The sequence below is a fragment of the Asterias rubens genome, chromosome 19, assembly GCF_902459465.1.
Source record: "Asterias rubens chromosome 19, eAstRub1.3, whole genome shotgun sequence".
Classification (NCBI taxonomy): domain Eukaryota; kingdom Metazoa; phylum Echinodermata; class Asteroidea; order Forcipulatida; family Asteriidae; genus Asterias; species Asterias rubens.
In genome coordinates, this window is record NC_047080.1 from 4,610,104 (window position 1) to 4,625,157 (window position 15,054).

At 38.8% G+C, this 15,054-nt stretch overlaps 1 protein-coding gene across 1 annotated transcript; it reads left to right on the top strand.

Annotated features, from left to right (window-relative positions):
• Nucleotides 1-1,640: 1,640 nt before the first annotated feature.
• Nucleotides 1,641-13,787, top strand: LOC117303488 (guanine nucleotide-binding protein G(t) subunit alpha-3-like). Its single transcript, XM_033787709.1, has 8 exons — nt 1,641-2,627; nt 4,171-4,213; nt 5,618-5,759; nt 6,925-7,085; nt 7,323-7,451; nt 11,049-11,178; nt 12,346-12,499; nt 13,015-13,787. Exons 1-8 carry the CDS (start codon nt 2,399-2,401, stop codon nt 13,200-13,202), a joined length of 1,176 nt encoding a protein of 391 aa, XP_033643600.1. The 5' UTR covers nt 1,641-2,398; the 3' UTR covers nt 13,203-13,787.
• Nucleotides 13,788-15,054: the final 1,267 nt, after the last annotated feature.

The following is a 15,054-nucleotide window of genomic DNA, read 5'->3' on the forward strand; positions in this document are numbered from 1 at the left end:
ATAATAGGGTAGCTACTAGTTCTTTCACGGTCGTTTAAAACCTTGCATGGTCGAATTGCGTGGTCGAAAGGCCCTCGCCTTCGGTTCGGGCCTTTATATCACACTGCAGTTCGACCATGCCTGTTTTAAACGACCGTGAAAGAACTAGTAGCTACCCTATTATTCCCTTATTCAAAACCATTCAATTCAACTGCATGGGTTTTTGGAGGGTTTGCAAAATAGTTCACCCAATTCAGCCCTATAATATATGACTCTTCCTCTGTGCTGTACACAGATAGGGTCACTGTAGTATAATACCTAAGTGTAAGGCCACATGCTATCCTATTGTATGACTGCATAATGTATCTGTGGTCAAAACCAAATTGGATGATATTGAATTGTGAAATTGTAGTAGGGTTAAATAACAGAAAGATTGTTAAAAACTACCCTCTGTACATCAGTGGAAAGTATGTGGTGTAACTTTTTAGTTGGTGATTATTTATTGGTTGTTTGTTACTTGTTTGTTTAAAGAAGGATCACTAATATAGATTTAATGAAATATTTTATAATTATGTACAGTTTTTAGATATTTTTTTGTTTATATCTCAACACAAATGTATAAAATTCAACCCAAGAAAGGATCATATTGAATAAAATTGTAGCCATGGAACTGTATTTTATTATCATCAAAATGTTATAATTTGTTGTCGTTTGATAACAATACTGATAAACATGACTTGAACTTCCATAAGATTTTCCAACATTATTGCGGTTTTTATTTTATGAAAAGGGCGTTAAAGGCAGTGGACACTGTTGGTAATTGTCAAAGACCAGCCTTCTCACTTGGTATATCTCAACATATGCATAAAATAACAAACCTGTGAAAATTTGAGCTCAATCGGTCATCAAAGTTGCGAGATGATAATGAAAGAAGAAAACACCCCTGTCACACGAAGTTGTGTGCGTTTAGATGGTTGATTTCGAGACCTCAAGTTCTAAACTTGAGGTCTCGAAATCAAATTCGTTGAATAATACTTCTTTCTCGAAAACTATGGCACTTCAGAAGGAGCCGTTTCTCACAATGTTTGTTTACCTCCAACCTCTCCCCATTACTCGTCACCAAGAAAGGTTTTATGCTAATAATTATTTTGAGTAATTACCAAGGTCCACTGCCTTTATTATCACGAGAGGAGTGACTCGGTCTTGAATGCTAATTGAAAGGCACTTGAAACGACCCCCTCTGAAGTAAAGACGACTTCAGCCGAAGCCTTTTATTTTGCATCTGAAAGCACTCAGATGCAACAAGATTTTGTGCTTTTATTAATAATATATAGTGGCTTCTTACAGTGGTCAGGTCTGTCACGTAGTGTCGCTCATGGCGCTCAAAATAATTACCCCTGGTCACTGGGCCTTAAATCATTCCTTAAATCTATTATTCTCTTGCAACTTCGATGACCAATTGAGCCCAACTTTTCACAGAAGTTGTTATTTTATATATTATGTTTGGATAAAGGACCGTTTTTAACGAACGTTTCAGACCTCGTTGCATACCTCGTTGCATACCTCGTTGCATACCTCGTTCTAGACCTCGTTCCAGACCTCGATCCAGGCCTCGTTTCAGACCTCGTTCCAGACTTCGTTCCAGACCTCGTTCCAGACCTCGTTCCAGACCTCGATCCAGGCCTCGTTTCAGACCTCGTTCCAGACTTCGTTCCAGACCTCGTTCCAGACCTCGTTTCAGACCTCGTTCCAGACCTCGTTCCAGACCTCGTTCCAGACCTCGTTCCAGACCTCGTTCCAGACCTCGTTCCAGACCTCGTTCCCAACACGATGTCCAGTTGAGACTCAACCACATCGCGTAGGAATCCGAAGTATAATTCGGTATAAGAGCATAGCCTGTGCATCTGACGTCACACTTCGGAGGCTCGTGAATTGCGCTTTAGATCAGCCGTTGAGCGACGCCCTTAATCACGTTCGACCTCGCATCATTTCACATTGACAAACCTGGAGATTTGCAGTTAAAACCGACGTACACGTGTATACATAATAGCCAACTTGTCATTATCCTTGCGTAGAAGGACACAGACTAGTCTATATAAGACTCGAATCGGCTCACTCACTCTTGCCAACGCCCTTAATATTGGATGCGAGTACTGGATGTAACGATGAGAAAACCCCACGAGACTGTAAACCTATAAAGCTAATCAGGTGGTTTATAACCAGCAAGATCTTCGGTGTTCATCTTCAATCACCGGAATGACATTATGCTGATGAGATCAATCTGAAACCCACGTTTAGAGGGGCTTCACCTTTCAGTGATACTATACGAGAGAGGAAGTACGAGAAAGATAGCAATCAGAGTGGATTGAGGCGGCTTGTGGCGACGCATCGGGTGTCAAGCATTTCCAAAAGCTTGCACATGTTGAGATTTGCATCCACGCTGCGCTTTTCGGTGAAAGTCAACATAAATTGTACGGAGTGCCGAGCGATGGGCTCTGGGTCCAGCGCTGTGTCGTCCACTGCTAAACTTCGCCGACGGAGGGAAATTTTAACTCAGAAGGAATCCGCTCAGAAAAACCGGGAAATCGATAAATGTCTGATGGAAGATAAAAATAGGATGCTGAAAACAGTCAAATTGCTGCTTCTTGGTAAGTCAGATAGTTTTTTCTTTTTTCTTTTATTAATATTGATAACTACATAATTTAACATTCACTAAAATAAAATAGTTATAAATAGTATCAGGATTTTGCTGAGCATCATTGGGTACTCTAGTTAGTTGCTCAATGTTAGGCATACATAGCTGCTACCCACTTCAAACAACATTAGATAATGGGTGTATGATAAATATATTGAGGGGAAAAAATGAGAAAAAACTAAAATGATTCTCCCTTCTCCCTTTTCCCTCTCGGAGTTTAGAGACTGGAGTCTTCGCCCATTTTCTGCGTTGTGAAATATCTTGTGGAAAAGTTTCCGTTTCCTGTCACTAATTTTGTACTCGTTATGAAATAAAATAGTTATAAATAGTATCCAGTTTAATGTGATATTCATTTTGGGAAAATAAGTGAAAATGCGGTGGCTGGATACGGAAAGTTTTCCGTCATAATGCTGTATCCGACTGCAACTTTTTCACCCGAATTGACCCCTAACAAATTGAAGCGTTTTGTGGTCGTGCGGTCACAGCATCAAACTCTGAGGTATCAGTGTTGGTTTGGATCCCGCTCGTGACATTTGTGTTCTTGAGCTTTGATACACTGATCTTAAATGTCACTTTATGTTTAGTGAAGAATTAAAAAAAATGAACTGATACGGTGGGATTTTCCATTCATGTGTTTATGTTTATAGATAAATGTTTATTCTTGTATTATTTTTTCTGACTTAAAAATTCATTGTCTTCCTTCCCCTAAGTTAAAAGGTTTTTACCTCGATTGTTATTTTGGTCGCTGAGGACATTCTCCCTCTTAAAGGCAGTGGACACTATTATTTACTCAAAATAACTATTAGCATAAAACCTTACTTGGTAATGAGTAATGGGGAGAGGTTGATGGTATAAAACATTGTGAGAAACAGCTCCCTCTGAAGTGACGTAGTTTTCGAGAAAGAAGTAATTTTCCAAGAATTTGATTTCGAGACCTCAAAGTCTAAAATTGAGGTCTCGAAATCAAGCATCAGAAAGCACACAACTTCGTGTGACAAGGTTTTTTTCTTATAATTATTATCTCGCAACTGCGACGACCGATTAAGCTCAAATTTGCTCAGGTTTGTTAATTTATGCATATGTTGAGATACACCAAGTGAGAACACTGGTCTTTGACACAATAACCAGTAGTGTCCAATGTCTTTAAGTTTTATTTTGAGGATAACAATATTTCTTGTGAACGAAATATTTTATTTTGTGTGCTCGAAATAACGATTCTAAAACATATTCAAAATATATTAAAACATAATATAACATTATCAAAATACTTGTTTGTTCCCTCAATTTCTTATTGTGGTTTCTCAAAATTAGTTAATTCCCTCCATTTGTATTGATTTATTACTTTGTATTATGTCCTCGAAGTAACATTTTAATGTAACGATACTAAGAAAGGATCAGTGGGTGGGCCGCCCCCTCTCGTCTGAAAAAAAATCTCCCATTCCAAACGAAATTCAATGCTGATCAATTGTATTTTTTTTAAATAATATTTGAAACAGGTGCGGGGGAGTCCGGCAAAAGCACGTTCGCCAAGCAAATCAGGTAATTATTTATGAAAATGGAAAGATTTTCCTGAGCATCATTGAGTACTCTAGTTTGTCGCTCAATGTGATGAACATACACAGCTGTTACCCACTTCAAACAACATCAGATTATGGGTGTATGGTAAGTACATTAATTTTATGAAAGGAAAATGAGAAGAAACTAAAAAAAATGATTCTCCCCTCTCCCTTTTCCCTCTCGGAGTTAGAGACTGGAGTCTTCGCCCATTTTCTTCGTTGTGATTTGCTGCACGCCAAAATGAAGCACTGCCCAGAAATATAAATGAAAATGCATTTAAGGACCACATTGCAATAGGTTTTAGCACTTTGGACGATGAAAAAGCATTTTAAAAACGAAAAGAATGAATACTCCATCTTCAAGGAGAGTGATATTCTTCAAAAGCTTTTATAGTTGAACTATACACGCTTAGCCGATATCTCCGATTGCTAGTTTTAGTTGTATAGAAATAGGCTATAGTGAGTGTTTGGCAGGTTTTGACGTCGTTGCATAACTATTTCTTTTTACAGTCAATACGTTGATCCCTTTACTTAATTACGGTTAAAGACCAACTTGCACGAATTTGGCTGCAGGGCCTAAATGAGTTTGCTGAAATTCATCAGAAATGTTTTAAATCAATATGGAAATTTAGTTTACATAATACTTTAAAAACAGATTTCAATTGCAATACAAACAATCATATTGAACACCCTTGTATGTTTTTTTTTAAGAAAGATTCGCAATAAGCCACACTACGCCATCAACCATGTCAGCTCCATTGTGTGAGCCACTTTCGCGACCGTGTTCAAAAGAGATATCGCCGAAAATCCAGAGCGAACACCTCCCAGGAAGAACCCCATTTAGAGAGGGGTGGGTGGCTTTGAGAGGGGGTGGCTTTGAGAGGGGTGACTTTGAAAGGGTTGACTTTGAGAGGTGGTGACTTTGAGAGGGGCGACTTTGAAAGGGGTGACTTTGAGAGGGGTGACTTTAAGGGGTGACTTTGAGAGGGGCTACTTTGAGAGGGGTGACTTTGAGAGGGGTGACTTTGAAAGGGTTGACTTTGAGAGGGGTGACTTTGAAAGGGTTGACTTTGAGAGGTGGTGACTTTGAGAGGGGTGACTTTGAAAGGGGTGACTTTGTAAGGGGTGACTTTGAGAGGGGTGACTTTGAGAGGGGGTGACTTTGAGAGAAAATGCTCAATTCGAGAGTAACGCTTCTAAAACTAAAATTTTGGGTTATATAAACTGAAATATTTTTTTTCATCACCGCCCCACTCCAAATGAAATATTTCTCAAAATGCTTTATACCAACGAAAGCTTCTATATGCTTCCAACCAAACGTCGTTATTTCAATAGTGATTACCAAACGTCTTCTCTTTAATGTGTGAATTAATGTTGATCTTCATAGATTGATTCACCATGCTGGATTTAATGACACCGAGCGTCTAGCCTACAAGCAAGTCATCTACTCAAATCTTATCAACAGTCTGCGCAATATAATCGACGCTATGTCAACGTTGGGTATCGATTATCATGACAGTAAGCGACGTGTAAGTGTCGTATGGTTTGACTTTTAAGTATCAATTAATTGATAAACCGGAACTCGAAATCATGTTTATGCATGCAGTACATGATTCGGTTAAAGTCAGAGGGGTAAATTTTACAAAGAGAGTCCTAACTGTAGGTTTTGTCGGTCAATTTCGGCAAATGAGCAGCCAATTTAAGCACCAAGTTATTCTATTCAAACGCTAGTGAAAAGGGTCATTCGATTTCGTTTTATGATTAATTGCGTCATTCGATTTAACAATAAATAATCATTCAATTTAATAATTTATCAAAGCAGCATTCAAATTCGCAGACGCTTCTTGAGGCGTGTGTCACGAAAAAGGAATGACGATACGCTAAATTGAACAGAGTGTTTGACTCGACTCAAAATTAAATTGAATGGCCGAATTCTGAACCTGAAACGCAGTAACAACTGGAGAGGCAAAACTGTTTTAACTCGAACGCATGAAAATGAAACTGGCTGCTCATTTTCTTAAATTGACCGAGAAAACCTATATTTAAAGTGAAAACAAAACTAGGGGCTGAAGGTAGGAATTGATTTTCCTTTTAAAGCCTTCCAGATTATAGGATGGAGGGAAACATGCACCAGGCAAGGAGTTCGAAGAAATGCATTATGCGTGAAATAAAGCTGTCAGAATGGCTGCTTGTTCTCAACTCAGCAAATCAAGTGTGTATGTGGGGGAGAAAGTAAAAAAAGGACAGTTTCAAGTTACTGCAAAATAAATGACTTGACTGAAAGTATAATACTATTCTCAAGTATCCATGACCGGGTTTTGTTTCATACAAAATAAGAAAAAAAAATTGTAGCATTTTGAAGTGGCGGTCAGACAACCATATTTCGAACGCGTGAGTTTTGAATAGAGGTGTGTCTGACTGTTTATAATCGCCGTTGTTCTAAATTTGTTTCTCGAATCTGATCGGGATTTTTTTTTTAGGGTGTAGAGCATTTTATGGTTAAAATGATTTGCACACCCTACTCTAAATATAACTGCTATAGTTTATAATCTTTTTTGTATTTTGTTGGTGTTTTGTTTTTGAGCTTTTTACAAATGTTTTGACATTTACATTTTCAATTGTTATCTTTTTGTATGGACAAATAAATAATTGAATTGATGATGGTTGTCTTCGTTTTTTGCGTTGTTTTTGCAGAAGGACGAGTCTTGCTTTCGATGTCAAGCGGAATTATTTGACATGGATGCAGACTTGACGCTACCCATGGCCCATAACATCATGGAGCTATGGAGAGATCCAGGAGTGGCACAGTGCTATAATAGATCTAACGAATACCAGCTCCTCGATTCGACAGCTTAGTAAGGATGCCTTCACTATCTTCCTACACCCCTCCCAAAACCCCTCCCCAAACCCCTCCCAACACGTCCCCACACCCCTCCCAACACGTCCCCACACCGCTCCCAACCGTTACGTTACTTGAGAGGGAGCCGGCGTTTTCCACAATGTTTTATACTATCAACTCTTCATTACTCGTTACCAAGTATAGTTTTATGCTAATAGTTATTTAATAAATGAATTATTTGACTTGTCCACAGTTATATCGAGAACGTGTATCGTCTAGCGGATCCAGACTACCTCCCTACCGACGAAGACATCGTTAGGTCCCGTCTAAGAACCACGGGTATCATCGAGACAAGGTTCAACTTTAAAGGCTACATCTTCAGGTAAGCATCTTGGCCCCGATTTTTAAAGAGATGCTTAAGCACAAGAATAAGCTAAGCAGAACAAAATGATGCCAACCATAAGGTTGACAGCCGAAATACAATGTTACATGACTGGTATCCTGCTCATTTCAGCTAAGCAGGAAATAGATATGGGCACTGGTTTTTAACGCGTTTGTTTTATAAATAATTTAAGATTATTTACCCCATTTAATTCAAGTCAAACTCAATTTCTTTTAATGATGAATACACAATAACAAATTAGAATGTCAGATACTACGAGAGAAAAGGTCTTAAAAAAAACGTTCTTATAGGAACACGTTGACTTGGATCGGTCGAGTTGGTCTTTGAAAAGTGTTTGAAACCGTTTGTTATAAAATGCATATGATTGGAGAGATATTTTAAAAGTAGAATATAATGATCCACACAAGTGTCACTCGAAATTACGTAGCTTTCCTTTTACTTTGTCGATTAACACGGTCGGCCATTTATGGGAGTCAAATTTTTGACTCCCAATAAATGGCCGATCGTGTTCGTTCGCAAAAGTAAAAGGAAAACCACGCAACTTTGAGGCAAATTTGTGTGAATCATTGTATTCTTACTTTTAAATCATCTTTCTAAGCATTTTGCATTTTATAACAAACGGTTACAATCGCTTTTCAAAGACCAACTCGTCCGATTACAACGTGTTCCTTTAACAAAATGTATTCGGGCTATCAAAACATCGATATTATTAGCAGCACTGTTCACAAGTCCTGAATGTCCTTAATTGATCGCTCACAGACCGTTAGAATTTGTTTGCGACCCCCCCCCCCCCCTACAGTGATGGCGTCTTGACGTCTTAGGCTAGAGTGTATATTTCCTTAAACTCGATCCTTTTACCGTCGCCAACCCATCATCCACTTCCCGACCGGAATTTAAAGACGTTTTTGTGCTTCAATTCTGATTTTTGATTTTGGCTCCAGACGGTAGTCAAATAGCACTGCTTTGATGATGTTGTAAGTTCCTATGGATGGTCGTCTCACAATTATGATGTGTTGATATGATAAAGTTTTAATTACTTTTAGACTCATTTTTGAAGTGCCCCTTAATTGCTTCATATCTGCCCGTGGAGGAATTGATTGTGTCTATAAAACTATTTCTGTTTTGACACTCTATTTATGAAGTGTACATTATTTTTACGAATCTTAAGGGAAGGTACCCTATTGGTAATTGTCAAAGGCCAGTGTTCTCACTTGGTGGATCTCAAATGCATAACATAACAAACCTGTGAAAATTTGAGCTCAATTGGTCATCGGAGTTGGGAGAAAATTATGAAAGAAAAAACACCTTTGTTGGACGAACTTGTGTGCCTTCAGATAGGAATAAAGTACTTCTAGCTAGAAGTCTTTTATTATTTTAGTGAGAAATTACCTCTATTTAAAAATCTATGCTACTTCACAGGGAGCCGTTTCTCACAATGTTTTTAACAACTCGCCAATGCTCGTTACCAAATCAGTTTTGAAGTTAACATTTGTTTTGAGTAATTACCAAACGTGTACCTTCCCTTTAAATATCTTTTCCTTTTGCTGCAGATAAGTACATTATGAATCTATAGATCAAGTCAGAATAAGGTACACGTCGAACTATTAATAGATTTCTGCAGAGCAACACTTTATAAGAGCTTGTCATTCTAAAAGTCCTGAGTTGATATTGAAAAACACGCTTAGTGGATTGAGGAGACTTCTTGCTTTAACTCTGTGATTATGGAGTGAGATTTTTTGGCTGTGATAATGGTATGTAGAAAAAATAAGATGGGAGAAAATAAGACGCTAGTTCTTTATCAAGTTCTTGACCTCGCATAGTTTCTCCCCCTCGGGGGGAGAGCCCCGGCCTATGTGAATGTATTCGCGATTGAAGTGCACTGAGTTCTGTAAATATAGTGACATCCGCAAACCTTGCCCCTTTTACTTTGAATCAATCCTCTGCACTCAGTGTCCATCATTCCTGGATGATTTTCGTGGGGTCGATTTCACAAAGAGTTAGGACTCGTCTTATCTCGAGTTAGGACAAGTAGGAACTAAGGATTAATGTTATGGTCTGCATGCTACAGTGCAGGTTTGGAAATCGGTTGAAGTCCTAAGATTAGTCTTAAGTTAGGAAGAGTTTTGTGAAATCGAGGGCAGGTAATGTTATCCGTGTATTAAATGAACTGCTTGGGATATGTACTGACGTCACACCTCGAGGCTCTTGAATTACGCAAGAGAGCTGTCGTTGAGTTCACGTCCATTTAATCATTTTCATCATAACATTTTCATCATTGGTTTATGTTTGTTGGATGTAGAAAAAAAATCGCTATTGTGCGATTTAAGAGACTTTTATCAAACTTCTCACAGTCACTAGCCTTTTGAAAACAAATATACTTATCGGGAACAAAACTGAATTCAACCTTGGGGCGTCTCCTTAAGAAAATGTTAATCTCCTTCGACACAATGTAGACTTGCTGAAGTGGTTCAGCATCACGGACGGAAGGATGAAAATCACAGCCAGAAGACAAATTCTGTAGCTTCATCTCTTTAATAATCTGCCTTGAGTGTTTTCGGCTATCCAATATGTCTCTGTTCCATTTCACTTGAGTACCTTAAAAATATAGATAAACAGCAACAAAAGTAACGCAGCTTTTGGAAAAAGCACCTATAATTTTAAAATTGTTACTCGTATTGTAAACATGAATATACCAGGAGACGGGAAATTCAATTACGGTGATTTTGACACCCCTATTTGTTACGATTGGTCGAGTATTGTTGTCGTGGTAAGTGATTACAGGTGAAAAGTGTCAATTTTCATTGTTGCAGTAACTCCTATTGACAAGAACAGCTTTTAAAAACTCCCGCTATTAGCTTCACGCTAAATCAGAGATCAGAGATCAATCATGTCAATGTGAGTTACTGCAACAATGGAAGTGGGCACTTTTCACCTGTAAGCACATACCGCGAGAACAATACTCGACAGATTGTAACAAACAAGGTGTCAAAATCACCGCAATACAATTTTTCCGTCTTCTTGTATTTTCATTTCAAGAATACGAGTAACAATTTTAAAATTGAAGGTGCTTTTCCAACAGGTGCGTTACCTTTTGCATGCTGTCTTTAGTTCCTCTTACAAGGTTCCGTCATGAAAAAGAGAGAACTCCACAAATTGTAGATTTTCTCCCGAAGACAAGAAAAAAGAAACACCATAAAGAAACAAGAATCAAACATATTGAAATTGCGTTTCGCGAATAATGTGTACGTCATGCTATAATGCCGCGACGCAGAACGCACCAGCATGTAGTATTGAAGTTCTATATTTTATAATGTTAGGAGATTGGGACACTTTTTCGCAGCGTCGATTCCAAAACAATTGTTCCCGCCCGTCCATCCAAACATCTTTATTTGTTTATGTTGAGTAAGGCAGACGACTGGAGTTTCTCTGTCTGTTTTGTGTTTAATGTCTTTACCACTTCACTCGGCTTAAATCAATGGAATAGTCCACATTTCACACATTGAAACTATTCTGAAATATTGCACTCATATAAATGCATCCAATGTTGTTCCGGTGTCCACTAATTCTCGTTTCTAGGTTGTTAGACGTTGGCGGTCAGCGGAATGAGCGGCAAAAGTGGATTCATTGTTTCGATGACGTCACGGCCGTTCTCTTCACCGTAGCTATCAGTTCCTACGACCAGGTCCTCCGCGAGGATAACGCAACAGTAAGTGTTTGTTTTACATATTGATGTTTGTCAGTGTTCATCTGGCCATGAGCGCCTGCATTGGCGGATACCGGCGCTATAAAAGACTTCGATTATTGTTATTATTATTATTATTATTATTATTATTATTATTATTATTATTATTATTATTATTATTATTATTATTATTATTATTATTATTATTATTATTATTATTCTTCTTATTATTATTTTGTGTTGCCCGTTTGTGACAGTTGTGAGACCCGTTTGTGAGAGTTTGTGACAGTTGTGTTCATCTGGTTATTTTGTGTTACCCGTTTGTGAGGGTTGTGTGACCCGTTTGTGACAGTTGTGTGACTCGTTTCTGACAGTTGTGTTGCCCGTTTCTGACCGTTGTGTCCGTTTCTGACAGTTGTGTGATCCGTTTGTGACAGTGACACTGCATGGAGGAAGAATCTTCCTCAATGGTCACTGCTTCGGTCACTTTCTCATCATGAAGCCCCTTCCCTCCCCCTTTTTGGACCCTAGGTGGCAGCAGTCTCATACCAGGAAGGCTTAACCGTGTTCTTGTGTGTGTGCTCAGTACAAATCTAAAAGGTTACCACCTAACATTTTATATATCGTACATATCACTATACTTGTTCATGTTTATGTTAGTCTATATGTGTTTGTGTTTGTCTGGGAATGCCTAACCAACTTTTGACTTCTCTGATTATGATGACCCCATTTCCAACTCTCATAAATTGTTTTAGTTTTAGTTTAGTTTTATTAAACTTTACTCTGGCATAAAAATATAAATATACAAGACGATACAAAGAGAAACAATGCACCAAAAAAACTTAAAAATACCAAGCCAGTGAGTGGCGAGGAGGAACAGGTGACCAGCACCTCTACAAAGCCGTCCTGTCACAAATGATGTCCCCTGAAACCCACCCCATAGTTAAAAACCATCCATCCCACTACATAAAAAAAAAAAAAAAAAAAAAAAAAAAAAAGGTGGGGGGCGCTTGAAGGCGGGATTTACAGACGACGACAAGAGCAATGGCAATGTGACATTAGGCTTCTGTTCTCTATTATTGTTAGTTTGATTATCTGTTGGATTGGAAATAAATGTCTTGAAATGAAAAGACATTGTCCCAACCCCCCCGCTGTACTTGACTCTTCTGTTTCTTATTTCTCATTCAACAGTCTAGGATGGAGGAGAGCCTGATGCTCTTTGCATCTATCTGTAACTCCACCTGGTTCTCTAAGACGGCGATGATCCTCTTCCTCAACAAATGCGACATCTTCAAGGAGAAGATCAAGAAAGTACCGCTATCTTGTTTCTTCAGTGAATACAAAGGTGAGCAGTCAGAAAAACTATTACAAAAAACACCTGCCATATTTTTGTATTTCAAGAAATTCAATTGATCTGGGGCCGTATGTAATACAAGAACTGGTTCACACCAGGTTGGTGTCTTCTGAAGAGCAGTGGCTTTGTTGACCAAGCGCAAAAATGACATTGTAACCATGGAAACAGAGTGATAAAACCTTATTTATGAAGTGTGTTTTTTTTATGACCATAACCGCGGAATACTGAATTATACATCTTTATCTTCACAGCGTGTTTGCTCGTTCTATAACAGCATAGTCCTTTAGGTTGCATAAGTACATATTTCTGTGTATACACATGTATCGTGTAGTTGCCGTCTCTGTCGGGAGACCTGATTGAATGACGATATAATCCCTGGCAAACGTACACAAACAATCTTCTTTCCTTTTTTATCAATCGGGAACAAAGAATTTGATTCTTTTAATGAAAAAAAGATGGCGTTCAATTCAAAAGCTGATAATATCCACCCTTTTAACTTTTTGCAGGACCCAATGATGCCAAACCCGCCCGAGAATTCATTTGTAGCGTATTTAAGAGACCGAGCAAACTCAAATCCAGGGAGATCTATCACCACTTCACGACCGCCATTGACAAGTCTAATGTTCAGTTTGTGTTTGACGCCGTCACAGACGTTATTTTAAAGAGCTCGTTAAGGAATGCTGGCATGTTCTGAACTAGACTAGCCTAGTCATCTACTCTTGGAGACTTTTGAAAGCAACTTTTGCATTGGCACTCTACTGAAGACATTTGGAGCATACTGAGCTCATTCAATGCCATGTATGGGAATGTTAGTTTTATTTTAACTGCCTCAAAAGGCATGTAGTACGCACGCGCACAAGCCACAAATCCCTGGAGCTAACAACATTGAAGCACGCTTGACGTAAGGAGTTCCCTCCTGCACAAGTAAGCGCCTTGACGTTAGAGTTCCCTGCTTACGTAAGCGCCTTGACGTAAGGAGTTCCCTGCTTACGTTAGCGCCTTGACGGAAGGAGTTCCCTGCTTACGTATGCGCCTTGACAGAAGGAGTTCCCTGCTTACGTATGCGCCTTGTCGTAAGGAGTTCCCTGCTTACGTAAGCGCCTTGACGTAAGGAGTTCCCTGCTTACGTAAGCGCCTTGACGTAAGGAGTTCCCTGCTTACGTAAGCGCCTTGATGTAAGGAGTTAATGCTTACGTAAGCGTAAGAGCCATGAAATTGGTCCAAGGTCTGTGTAAAGGAATTATTTAATCATTTTATAACATGAAGTTCTTAATATTAAACTAAAATAATAATTGAATAAAGGTCTGTGTTTCGTGTGCAAATTGGTTGTTGTTTATATAAAACGCAAATTGTGAGTTGGCTACCACCGATGAGTGTAAAAGAAAATACATCATCATAAGGAATGAGCATCAAGGCTTACCCCTTGGTATTGGATCTGAACTTACATGAAGCAACTAAATGAATGGGTAGCAAGACCTACCCCTTGTAATTTTAGTACAAATGACATGGATCATCTAAAGGAAAGAACAGCAAGGCTTAGCCCCTTGTGATATAAGCCCAAACGACATGGTCATCAAAAGGTATGAGCAGCTTTTGACCCCTCTGTTGGCTAAATGATATGACGCACCAAAACCTCACTCGATTGTAGCTTACCCCTGTAGCTACACGCTCTAAATAATGGCTGAGAGCTACGAGACCCGAGTTCAATTCCCGCTGCTGTCTCTTTTCTCTTTTGCTTTGACGTAGTGAGTGAATAATATAAGTAGTATTAAAAACCAGCTCAAACACCAGCGGGCACTGTGGCGACACGGTGTACTGGATAGTTCAATTGCGTGCTATCCAGAGCTGGGACACCGGTTCGAATCCTACCCGTACCAAGAGGGACATGACTTTTACTGCTTGCACCAGTAATGGATTGGGGTCCGTCATGTCTATCCCCAAATTAGGTGTGGATGAATTTACCGTGTGGGAGAGTAAAGGAGGGACCGGGACTGCAAATCCCTTAAGGGTTCTAATGGGTGATCACCACGCTGGTTTCGGCCAGACTTTGAGTCCCCTGAACGCCTGGTCGTCACTCTGACTAACTCTTTGCACAAAATTACTTCTTTATTAACTTTAACAAGTTTACCAAAACATAATGTATAACCAATTTGAGCCTACACAAGGCCTATATATACTTTTTCGGACAAAATTTGAAAAGTTCAAAAGGCCTTGTAGACTTTTTCGAGCAAAATTTGACACTCACAAGGGTATAGCCTTGTAGAAAATTTGACATGTTATCAAGGCTTTTTGAAGAATAATTTGACAAGTTCACAAGACCCTTTAGACATTTTCAAGCAAAATTTGACATGTAGACTTTTTCAAGTAAAATTTGACATAATCACAAGACGTTTTCAAGCATAATTTGACATGTTCACAAGACCCTTTAGACATTTTCAAGCAAAATTTGACATGTAGACTTTTTCAAGCAAAATTTGACATAATCACAAGGCTTGTTATCTTTTTCAAGCACAATTTGACATAATCACAAGGCTATAGCCTTGTAA